The sequence below is a fragment of the Convolutriloba macropyga genome, chromosome 12 (genome assembly GCF_964194025.1).
Source record: "Convolutriloba macropyga chromosome 12, txConMacr16.3, whole genome shotgun sequence".
NCBI lineage: Eukaryota > Metazoa > Xenacoelomorpha > Acoela > Convolutidae > Convolutriloba > Convolutriloba macropyga.
The window spans coordinates 56,756,182-56,768,958 of record NC_134479.1 but is presented as its reverse complement, the minus strand read 5'-3'; the positions used below and the strand labels follow the sequence as shown (position 1 = coordinate 56,768,958).

The 12,777-nt window shown below is 34.9% G+C and overlaps 1 protein-coding gene across 1 annotated transcript in view; it reads right to left on the bottom strand.

Annotated features, from left to right (window-relative positions):
• Positions 1 to 12,777, bottom strand: part of LOC142351174 (uncharacterized) — a 51,343-nt gene that overhangs the window by 2,201 nt on the left and 36,365 nt on the right. Inside the window, exon 6 of the mRNA XM_075403295.1 lies at positions 1,222 to 1,358. Coding sequence (XP_075259410.1) covers positions 1,222 to 1,358 — 137 coding nt within the window. The remainder of the gene's footprint in view (positions 1 to 1,221; positions 1,359 to 12,777) is intronic.

The following is a 12,777-nucleotide window of genomic DNA, read 5'->3' as shown; positions in this document are numbered from 1 at the left end:
ATAGACCAATCTTTCAACCAAGAGATAAAGAATTAAGCTTTAAAACGAGTCTTTAATTTGGAATATCTAATTTGCTACACCTCGTGATGTGAACAGCCAATAAGTTCTTCCAAGTTTTAGAAACCAGCTTTTGTTAATGAACGGCCTAAAATGCAATGGCAAAAATTAGACAATGCACGCTTTATGAGCTCAAGATTGATTTAGTCAACAACTTGTTGTCAGGATTCTTTTTTGGAATTTTGCATATTTTTTACTTAGTATTATTTGAAACGTTGAAGAGTTAAATTTATTGCCCTCTAAAACGGAGCAGTGATGATAATGGGAGTTAATCGGCATCAAATTCAAAAAATGTCTCATTCAATCATTTCATGATCCAATTTTTTGTGTAATTGTCTTAACTGTGCTGCTGCCTCTAATCGTGTGAATCAATGCACTTATTATTACTCTTTTCATTTTTATTATTAATTAGTTTTCTACACTGCTTGCCTCTATAAAATTGTGCGAGGCCCGAAATTTTACCGATATAAGGAGAAATAGAGTATTTTTTTAAACAAGAAGTATTTAATCAAGAAGTTTTTTTTAACCAAGTTGAATAATTCACGTTTTTGGCGGGAATGAAAACCAAATTGTGTTAGAATTGTGTTGAGTTCGACAAGGCTCTCAACTCAATCGAGTAAATACCTTACCGTTAAGTGTTTTGTTCCACGACCAATGTTGTAATTTTCAAAGATTTACCAATCTTTCAACCATGACGTAAAGAACTAAGCATAACAACGCGTTTTTAATTTAACGGGAATGTCTAATTTGTTGCCTCTCGTGCTGTGAACAGAAGAAATAACGTTTTCCAGGGTTTTGAGAAAACAGCTTTTATTTATTAAACGGACAAAAATGAATAATTTGTAATGGAAAAAGTTTGGCAGTGCGTGCTTTATGAGCTTAGGATTAATTTAGTCACAAGCTTATTATCAGCATTTTTTTAAATTTTGCAGATTTTTTTACTTGCGTAATATTACCCTTGAATTTGTTGCGAGATGAATTTGTTACACCTTAGAGCAGCAGCGATAATAACGTGACTTAATCGATTAATCAACATCAAATCTAAAAATGTCTCAGATTGATGTATTTTATTATCAGTTTTCTGTAATTGATTTCTATGTGCGGTGTAACCAAAATTATTGATTCACATTTCATGTACAAAAATCGAAATATGTTAAGTTGTACCTCGTTTTGATCACTTTCACTCATATTTCTCTGTTTTTGTCTCAATTGAGCAGTAGGAGACGAGTATCTGTAGTAACACAAGTTGTCCTCTCCAAAACTGAATTCACTTCGAATGCTCTTGCAGAAAGGGGTGCAATCTGAAAACACTGTCAATTAGTTTTACATGAGGTATACGTTAGATGCCCAATAAGCGGCGACACCGGGGGGGGGGGGGTGCTGTAATGGGAAAGGAACATATTTCATTGAAGTGCTTGCAGGAAGTAAATTTTACCGAATGAAATAAACTGCAGCTGTTAAAATGCTTTTTGGATTATATATAAATGATTTTTGAAGCATATATATGTGAATTGAGAACAGTTCGCATCTATTCTACATCCAAATTATCCAAAACATCGCGGACATTCTGATTATCCATTTTGAACCTTTGATCCAAAGACACAATAGAATAAACTTTCTGTTTGGTAACTCTATAACAGAACAGAAATCTTAAGCGTATCCATTTCAACTCTGTCTTCTATAAAAATTAATAATGTTTCTGAAAAATCATTTTTGGAAAGTATTTTGAGTCAGAAGAACTTTGACACTTTTCCAAGGACAAGTTTTCAAATTTTTTCATTGTTTTTCTATGTGTTCGCTTATGGACTCTTATTGCTGTTAATAAAAAGGTTAGGAAGAAAAAAGGGCAAGGGGCAAGAAAAAACCTAGAAGCGTATCAAAATGCTTTCTGTTGTCATAAAGAGAGAAATAAAGAGTGAAAGCCTCCTAATGTAAAAAGAATAAATACAACAGACAACGTAGGGCGATCGGTGAGCGTTTGGCTTCCGTAGCACCCAGTTTTGGATGGGGGTGGGGGTGACTAAGACGGGTCAAACTTTTAATTTAAGAACCGCCCGGCAAACCGTGAAATTGTGTAGAGAAAGACCGCTTGACAATTTTTTTCCCCCAGAAACGTTTGATAGCATTTAATGAGGGCCAGGAGTTCTAAACGGCAATGTATTTTTTTAAAAAAAAATGGCAAACTAGCCTCATATAGCTCCAAAATATTTTACGAGGAATAGATATGGTCAAATTAAGTTAATATACTCAGAAAAGGAGTTTTATCAAACAACAGAACAAATCTTAAGCAGCATTGGGGGTAAAATGGAAGTTTTCTGATGTTTTAGGTTTTGCTTATTTAACTAATTTTTAACTAACTTAATTCAAAACTGTATGCAACTTTTCTCCGTGAAACGTGAATTGATCACTTTTTTGCCCATCAAGCAAAACCTTGTTTAATCATGCGCAGCTGATAAGTTACAATCAGAACAAAGAATGGATTTTATTCTTTTCATGACAGCGTTCAAATTCAGGTCCTCAGTGCTGCAGATCCACTTCCATTTGAGAAATTTATTGTTCAGACAGTCGTAAAGTTGGTCCCCTTTTGTAAGGCAAAACCTTAGATTGATATAATCCTCAAAATGGTGCTCTTCCAGGTCACGCAACTGCGTGGTCTCCATAAATGTCCTGAAGCCCAGATTTACACAAGGGAAATTTGCTCGCTTCAATAGAAAAATGATCTCATCTATACGGTGCTAGGAAAATTGGCCGACAGGGCGTTTAGCCGACAAGGAAAAAATGAGAAATTTAGCCGACCGTGTTAACATAATTGGTAACAAAAGTCTATAAATCAGTAGTTCGTTTGCGATAGATCCATATCAAGTCCCACGGGCCGCTGAGGCATGGCCCGATGCGTTAAAATACGGCCCAACCACGGATAGACCTTCGTTACACTAGTTGATGAAAAAACTGCGGTATATTTGTCCGCTTATAAAATAGTGTTTTAAATTGGCCAATCACAGCTTTAGAATAAGTTTTATTGAACATTTTACTGAAATTGTCGGTTAAATTTCTCATTTTTTGGTTGTCGGCTAAACGCCCTGTCGGCCAATACGGCGGCCACCAATCTATACTTAGCGCTGATTCTGAACTGATTAGATCTGAGATGAAGCTTAATCGCAGGCATGGGTTGCCCGGACGGCCATGACCCTGACCCTGAGTGTTTCAAAGAGAAAGAATTTTCTCTCACGGACGGTTGACTTTCGGTAGGGTGTTGAAATCTTTTTCTATCTAGTGTCTCTTGGACTTTCTTCTGAATGCAGTGTGCAAATATGAACTAATGTACTTTGTTGTGAAATTTGTGGAAAACAGTTTCGCCCTTTAGACTTTCTTGGGTTATTTTTGACACCAAGCATGCCTTCAGAGGCTAAGACAGAACCGGCAAAAGCGGCTTCAAGTCAGTAGTAATCAAATAACCAGAAAGTGTTTAGGGCTAAATTGTAGTATTACGAGAGCCGTTACAAATGAACGGATGATTAACCCCGCATTAGAGCGAACGTATTTAGGCGCTAATTAACCATTCTTTCGCCGCGCGCTAAACAAACTAACGCTTGTTAAGACTACCAGTACACAAGTATTTCAACAACTCGGTTCGACTTATTTAAATAACACAACTTTAGACCTGGATCTCCTCGCTTATATCCATGATAGAAAATGTACGTTGTTGAACGTAGGCGGCCTGTAAAACCACAGTTTCTTTTGATTTAAATTACTTCTGCTTTTGACAGTTGCAATGCAGATCTTTCCCCCCAAGTTCAATAAAGATGAAGCAGATTGCTTCAGGGGAAAAGACAATAGCGTCTCATAAAAAGCCCCCAAGAAAACCATAATTGTTGCGGTTTTAGAAGAGGGGAAAAGCAGAAAACAGGCGCCTACGAAATCAATAATTGATGCTCTCAGCTTTTTAGATTTTTATTATTTTTTGGAGTTTCAATAATTTCTCCGTGAGATAAAAAAGAGTTAATTCTCTTGCCTTCTCGGCCAATAGGAAAATTAAGAAGCACCTCACTATAAAAATGAGTTTGTGATTCGCTCCCTATCGGCCCAAACGGAGCTGAGAGGAATTAATTGTTTCTCTCAGCGAAGTGGGACGGAATAAAATTAGAGAGACAGAAATTACTCCCAGAAGCAAGCAGCAGACAACTGCATTCATTTTTCTCAAAATTTAACTTCACTTTAACAATAAAATAGTCGAACAAAATTGTTTAATAACTTAGACAAATAATTCCAGATTTAATTTTATAACTTTCTTTTTCGACAAATAACATAACTGAAAAAACACCCAAGTGAACGATTGCCCAGCAGCTCACCTCCATTTCACCACTACACAACTGGTAATTAGTAAGCTGTAATTTTATATTTACTCTTTTATAAATTAAATACTTTCAGCCCCCCAACTATTTTAAATTGAGACTTATAGCACAGACAGGTCTTAGGCATATATCTTTGCCTTCGATTTGTTATATCTTTTGTCAAATTTGACTGGCATACATAAAGAGATCCCGTATTGTGTGATCTGTAAGAGCCCAGCCAAATTTGATAACTGGTGCGCCCAGAGGAAAGAATCACGCCTGAATTTTTGTTTTTCTATCCGATCGGATTAAAATAGTAAAATAACCACTACCACAGAAGTGAAAGTACACTAATAGACAAACAAATAGAGTAACTTATATCAAATTTACGGCCGAAATACAGTAAATTTACATTAAAATAGTAACAGGCAACTGATTCTTTGCTCTTGTAAAATTGTTCTGACCCGGGTGGGGGTAATCTATGTCCAATTTTTAGTTTATTTATATAACAATTGAAGTACTTTTACATTTTATAGTCAAAATTTAACCAAAATTCATCCCCCCATAACCTGTTTAGTCTATTTCTAACCCGATTTTGACCAAATTTATCGTTAAATTTTAGTATTTTCACTCTAAATAATCGGAATTTGTACAGAATTTATCCCCACAAAACTTGTTTAGACTATTTCTGACCCGATTTGGACCAAATTTATGATTAAATTGTAGCATATACACTCCAAATAACCAAAAATTATCCAAATTTCACCGCCCCAACACCTAATTAAACTAAACCTTAGCCGATTTTCACCAAATTAACAGCAGAATTTTAGCATTTTCACACTAAATAGCCGATTTTTAACCAAAAATCATCCCCCCAAATCATATTTAGAGTAACATATGTCTAATTTCTACTGAATTTTTGACCAAAATATAGCATTTTCAAACAATTTAACGTAAATTTAACCAGAATTCATCCCCCCAATACGTGTTTAGTGTAATTTATATCTAATTTTCTACACATTTAAGCACACGTTGTTGCATTTTCACATTAACTAACCCAATTTTGGTTAAATTTAAGCCTTCCTTAGTTGAATATTCACTCTGTTTTATCAATTCCTTGACTCGGGTGGGGTAATATTAATCAAATTTTAACCAAATAAACATCATTTTGACCTAAATTCTCAAATATTAACCAGATTTTAACAAAATTAACGTCACTTTTATCATAATTTAACGGTTACTAATCACATTTAAGCCTTAAAAACATCATTCTTATCCAATTTTAACCAATATTACTCAAGAAAATAGCCATATTAACGTCATTTTTACACAAAATTAGTAAATATTAACCAAGTTTTGACCACATAAATCTCAATAAGGCTCAAATTTAACAAAGAATAACGGGTTTTAAACTAAATTTTATCCCCCCAACATAGATTTTTAGCCTGAAAATAACATAAATTGATGAGAATTCCCCCATTTTAACCGGTTTCACAAGTACAATTTCACCAATAGAGGTTTTAAACAGTGCATGGACCAAACTGGAATAGTTATTGTAGAACATCTTAATCTGACAGCAATAGAAAACACTAGAAGGGGTAAAATAACACGGTTTATTACTGACGGAATTACTTTCTTAGCTATTTTCTACGTGTTTGAACATAATTCTCCCGCTGACTGTTGTATAACTTAAGCATCTGAGAACCCAAATTTTCAGAATTTACTAACTTTGTTAAAAACTAAAAACAGTGTGATCGAGATTCACGCAGAAAATTTAGCCGTTAATTAATTAAAAGAGCGTAAACTAGCCTTTTTAACCCAATTTGTACACAAATTTATCATAGAAAAGTTGTTGTCTCATGTTAAAATACGGTCATTAACAGACTCAAGCACTTTAGAAACAATATTTAAACACAAAAATAGCTACAAAAATACTACTACTGTTGTACTTAACATCCCGTACTAAACGTTTTTATACTGTCTTCTGTGTGTTTCATACAAAACTACAATAAAACAACAAAAACAATTGTTCTATGTTATTTATATGTCATATATTAAAGTAAACGTTCAAGATTTAAATATAAGTATTAAAGTACATAACGAAATAGGCAAAGTTTCATATTATTTAACTGATCAGAACAGAAACTTTTTGTGCATTTACCATCACTCTTCTAGCGAAACAGAGACTGAAATCTACATAACTTACAAGTGGACCAACCCAAACTTTAATGAACTTTTATGTGCTCTAAGAAATCAGAACAGTGTGATAGAATTAGCATAAACGTTATCATCTTGTGTGTGGATGAGCCACCAAAATAGTTTGGTTTACAAATCTTAAAAATCATTAAACCCAAATACATCAACGTTTCTCCTGACGATCCGAGTTTACCAGATAGAGTTAAATTACTTTTAAAAACAGAATTTGTCACACAAATTAGATTTTAAAAATAAACAGATTTCACCAATACTCTGTTGAATTTAAACACTCTGAAAGCACTTATCCTTGGTTATTAAATTTTACCGTTGAGCAAACCGATATTTACTCTTGGTTTGAAGTTTTTAGCACTGATAACGGCAAGAACTTTGAATTTAAAATACAATCATTAAACGGTCCTAAACAAATAAAATTCATAACACAAAACAAACAGTTCAACTTTCTACTTTAGTATTAGTGTTTTATTACTTAATTGTTATAACAAAAATATTTTCTACACTAATTACCCAAACTAATAGTACTTTCGTATAAAATGTTCTTTTCATACACTAAAACAAAACATGGCAGCGAACGTTGTTGCGTACCCCGACATAGCGTTAGAGAAATTTACAGGTTTAGACCCATCTGAAGATGCACAGGAATTCTTTAGTTTAATACAAAGAAAAATCCAATTCTCACTAGGAACAAGAGATCCTGCGGATGTTGATTTGCAAGCAGCATACGACGCTAGACAAAAAGCATTGTTTGGTTCGGTTTTGCGTGGGCCCGCAGCCCAATGGTTTGAAACCTCAGCATGGAACGAAGTTAGAAATCAGTTCATTACCCGTTTTACTGATGCAAAAGACAAGTATAGGAAAAGAATTGGAGTCGAGAGTATTAAAAGGCAACCAGATAACTTGATAAAAAGCTATACACACCGAGTAACAAAAGCAGTTGAAAAAGGATGGCCAGATCCAGAATTTAACAACGACCAGCGTAACGCTAAGTGTATGGAGTACTTTGTAAGAGGATTAACGCCACCTACACTCAAGCAAAAGGCACATCAGCGGTTAATAGAAAACCCAGCTACAACTTGGCAACAATTACAGGATCATGTAGCAACTAAAGACTTAAGTTTTTCTGTTAGCAGTGAGTTCACGGGTACTGCCTCAAGTAGTATCGACAATAAAATAGAAATAGAAGGGTTAAAAAACCAACTCACAGAAATTGCAAATTTAATGAAAGATCATAAAATAAACGCCACATACAACAACGACAATCCCAGATTCAAACAAAACCAGACTAGATTCTGCAAGTTCTGCAAAAGTTCAGGTCACACAATAGCTTTCTGCTTTAAGTACAAGGACTTTAAAAACGAAAGCCGAAACCCACCTCAACAACGAGAAAAGTTCAGATAATTATAAACGTAGTAGGAGCCATTCACCAGGTCAACAAAATTACAAATCAAACAATTATGACAATCGGAATTCTAGGGACAGACAAAGAAATAGTTATAACCAAAATCAATCCAATTATCAAAACAACTCTAGATCAGACTACCGACATCGATCACCGTACCCATCAAACTCTTCAAACAATTACCGATCATCTTCTTACGTTAACCGATCACAGGAACGAGACAATAACCATCGAAACAACGCTTACAGAGATAACAATGGGCAAAATAGTAGGGATAGACAAAGCAACGGTCCTCCAAGATCAGATAATCGATATCGTGATAGGAATAGAGACCATGACCGGGATAGGACACCTACTAGACAAAACAATAATACTCATTCAAGAGATAACAGTGAAGGGCGAAGCCCTCGAGTTCACTTTACCAGTTAATCTTCCAGAGACTATTACAATAATGAGAATCATAACGACGAGTATTTAAACTAGACAGGTCTCCGTTCATAAACACTACTGATAACAAAGCAAGTTACTCACATATCTATATTAATTTATACCAATCCGTCGGAGACAAAAATAAAAATAAGGGCTTAGAAATACAGTTTTTATTGGACACAGGAGCATCAAGCTCTATAATTAATTACCACACTTATCTTGAACTATTTAAATTACAACACATTGAGATGAAAGCTTCAAAAAATCATACTTTAGCGGTTAATGGTGAGAAACTAAAACTTCTAGGTCAAATTACTTTCAAAACTTCTTTCGACATTGAAGGAAAGTATCAAGTGGAAGTTACCACATGGGTTTCAGCAAAAGATGGTTGCAAGCCGAATTTGTTGGGAATGGATTTCCTTGAATCTACAGTAAAATCTATTGACCTTACCACTCCAAAAATTGATTTAAAAACTTACCCTGAAGTAGCCGTCACATTATCTAGATACCAAACGAAAAGCTATCCATACATTAGCTCTTACAAAATTGTAACTCTTGACCAGCAACTACCATTAGCACCAAAATCAACTCGAGTAATATCAATTAGACCTCCGAATGAATTCTTCAGAAAGGGAACCTCCTTCGTAATTGGAAGTGAACTGCAAGCTCAAGGAATTTATACTTACAACGTTCAGTGTTTTAGAAAAGAAAAGGAATTACCAATAATGCTAAACAATCCTCGAAACAATAAGGTTGTCATCCAAAAGGGTCCTATTGGGCACACTTTAGAAGACATTGTAATTAGACAAGACCCAGAATTTTCTGTAGTTGACAACGTTACATTCATAAACCACCTAATGAATAGTGACACTAATTGGGATCAAATATTCCATGTTAGTAAAAAACAAGGTCCAAAAATTTCAAAAATTCAAAATTTCTTTGCAGGCAAAACTCCTGAAAAACAAAAGAAAACAGAAAAGCGAAAAAGGCAACAAGATTTTACCAACAACTACGAATTAGAAACAGACTTTAGCGACGACCTCAAGGATCTTAAGCCACAATTAGAAACAACTGATGAGAACATCAGACCCGTTGAACTTCCCAAAGAAAAACTTAACAGATTTGACAAAACCGATCAAGCGTTTCTCAAAAAATTTGATTTCAGTCAAGCTGATATCAATGACGAAAACTTAGACAAGTTACTGAGGACTTTAACTAAAAATAAAGACGTTTACTCTCAACACAAATACGATGTTGGAAAGATAAAACAAAAGTTTCATGTTAAACTTTTACCTAATTCAACATTGACAAAACAAAGACCATCCAAAGTACCATTACATTATCAGGAAAAACTAGAAAACCTTTTGGAACAACTGTGTAAAACAGGTATAATCCGGGAAATGGGTAATGATAAAGAAATGGGATCTGAATTTATTAATCCAATCATAATCCTACCCAAGGGGAACACAGTAAAACTGGTTATAGATGCCCGATATCTGAATTCAATAACAGACCTTAGTCGATATTCATGGCCACTCGAACCAATCGGAAGTCTATTAACTAGATTAAAAGGTAATTTCTTCACAACCAGTGATCTTTGTTCAGCCTATAACCAAGTCCCTCTAACTGAGGAAACCAAACAGCTGGTAAGTTTTGTAATTGGTCCAAAGCAATACACATTTGAACGCGGATTTTACGGCCTATGCGGTCTACCTTATTTCTTCAGTCGTATAATGACTATCCATTTTGCACCATTAATTAGAAAAAACAAGCTATAACCTACATTGATGACACCATCATGCAAGCGCAAGATGAAACCGAAATGTTTGAAATAATTGACAAGTACCATGAACTTTAAAGGATATCAGGATTGAAAGCTCAACCTGAAAAGACTAAATTTTTCCTTAGGAAAGTACAGTTCTTGGGACATGTAGTAGGTAAAGATGGGATACAACCAGTCAAGAAGCGAGTAGCAGATTTAAAAGCAATTAAGTCGCCTGAAAAGAAACGTGATGTCACGAGAGTTCTAGGTTGCTTAGGATTCTACAGCATGTACATCAAAATTTGCATGTTGACTGCAAATCATTCTATAACTTAACCCGCACAGAAACTAAATTTGTTTGGACAACGGAACACGAAAAACTGTTTAACGACATTAAAAACAGAATTAGCGAAGATGCTATCTTAACAATACCGGATACTAAATACCCTTTCCACGTGCATGTAGACGCTTCTTCTATAGGAGTAGGCTCTATTCTCCTTCAAGAATTTCCAGAAGGGAAACGAATAGTGTCTTTTAATTCTAGAATTTACACTAAAGAGGAACAAAAAATGAGTACCACAGCACGCGAACTTTGCGGTGTAATATCGGCATTACAAACTTATGAGCATTACCTAATTGGTTCTCCCCATCCTGTATACATGTACTCAGACCATAAGCCTTTAATGTATCTATGGGGTAGAAGAGGAAAACTCTATAACAGCTTTTTTAGATACCAGTTAGTAATTTCTCAATTCCAGAACTTGAAAATTATTTGGACTGAAGGAAAAAACTTAGCTTTTCCAGACATCCTAAGTCGCAATGTAAAACTTAAAGATCTGGACAAGTATCAACTTAAACACAAAAAGATACCAAAAGACATTAGTTTCTCGACGAGCATGGTAACGAGGAAAAATACTTCATTTTGCGTGATAATGAAAAGGGACCAGCAGATGACTTTTTTCCAATCCTAAAACAAAGCATATTGGGTATCGAATTCATTTTCAAAAATGACAAAATGGTAAAGCAAAAGTACGACAAAAATCAAAACAGACTTTGCTCAATAAACAATATTTCGGAAGATTTCTCGTATGGTTCATCAATTAACCCCTATAGGCGTCACCGCAAACATGAAATAACCCCTGTATCAGAACAGGAGGAAGACGAAACTTCTGATCATTATACAGAAATTGATTCCTACCCTGATGAAGGGATAACCGAACAAATTTTTGACCCAATTTCGGAATTTGAATTGTTCAATGAGAACCAGTCACCGGAATTAGAGTTTGACAAACTCTACATTGATCAAACTAATACCACAGACTCGGAGTACAGATTCCCTCAAGAATATGGTAAAGTTTTTCTCGTGAAAAATAGCACTTGCATAGACAAAACCGAATTAGCAAAAAAATTTCCCGAAAATACAAAAATACAAGATGCAAGAGAACTCATTGATAAACTGACAGCCTTCTCTAAAGAAGTTGATTTAAATACATCAGTAATTTGTCAAGAACAATTAAAAGATCCAGTAATACAACAAATTCGTCAATCAAGAACGAACAATAACAAAGATGAAAAGAAAATTGAATTCCGACAATCTAAAGCCATAATGTCATACATTAATAACTTTGAAAAACTGAGTTTTGTAGGCAACATCTTATGTATTCAACAACAAACAGACGAACCAGATATTGAATACTTAAAATATTGTGTACCACTGTCATTGTTCTTTAAAGTATTTCAGCTAGCTCTTTGTGAACTGTCAGGTCATGTAGGTTTAGATAAAACACTTGCTAATGTAAAACGATTTTTTTATTGGCCCGGATTGTATAAATGGATTGAAAACCTAATTGCTGATTGCCTTGAATGCCAAAAAAATAAACAAAAACGGAGAGATCCACGAAGCACCTCTCGAAAAGTGGACTGATACAGTCCCATTCCCCTTTCATACGGTCCATATTGATCACAAAGGACCTTTAAATCCTCCATCGAACGGTAAACACCATTGTTTAGTTATTGTCGATTCATTTTCGCGTTTCGTTCAAGTATACCCTGTACGTTCCACAGACGCAGTAGACACCATAAAAGCTTTATTAAAGTTCATCTTGTCCTTTGGAATACCACAAAAACTTGTTTATGATAAAGGTTCGGCATTCATGAACCAAGATTTTGCGAGTTACATTCATGAATTAGGTATAACACCCGCACCTCGAACTGCTTATGCGCCTTGGACTAATGGTAAAGTCGAGGTCCAAAACAAACATCTAGGAGCACATTTCCGAATTTTTCTAGAACAAGCTCGAGGTAAATGGGACGAACTGGCACCAAAATTTGCTTTTTCTCATAACACGGTTCCAAATGCTAGTACTGGAATCTCACCTTATGAAATTGTAATTTGACAAAAACCACAGATACCTCTGTCACTTAAGTTAGGACTCCTACGAAATTCACAACTCTTATGCTCTTCCGAGTATTGCAAAGACCTGCCTCTTCACAGGCATACCTTGCAAACTTCAAAAAACGCCGAAATTGACAAACTTCTAAAACCGACTATTAACAATTCGAATGCTTATGCGAAAACCAATTCA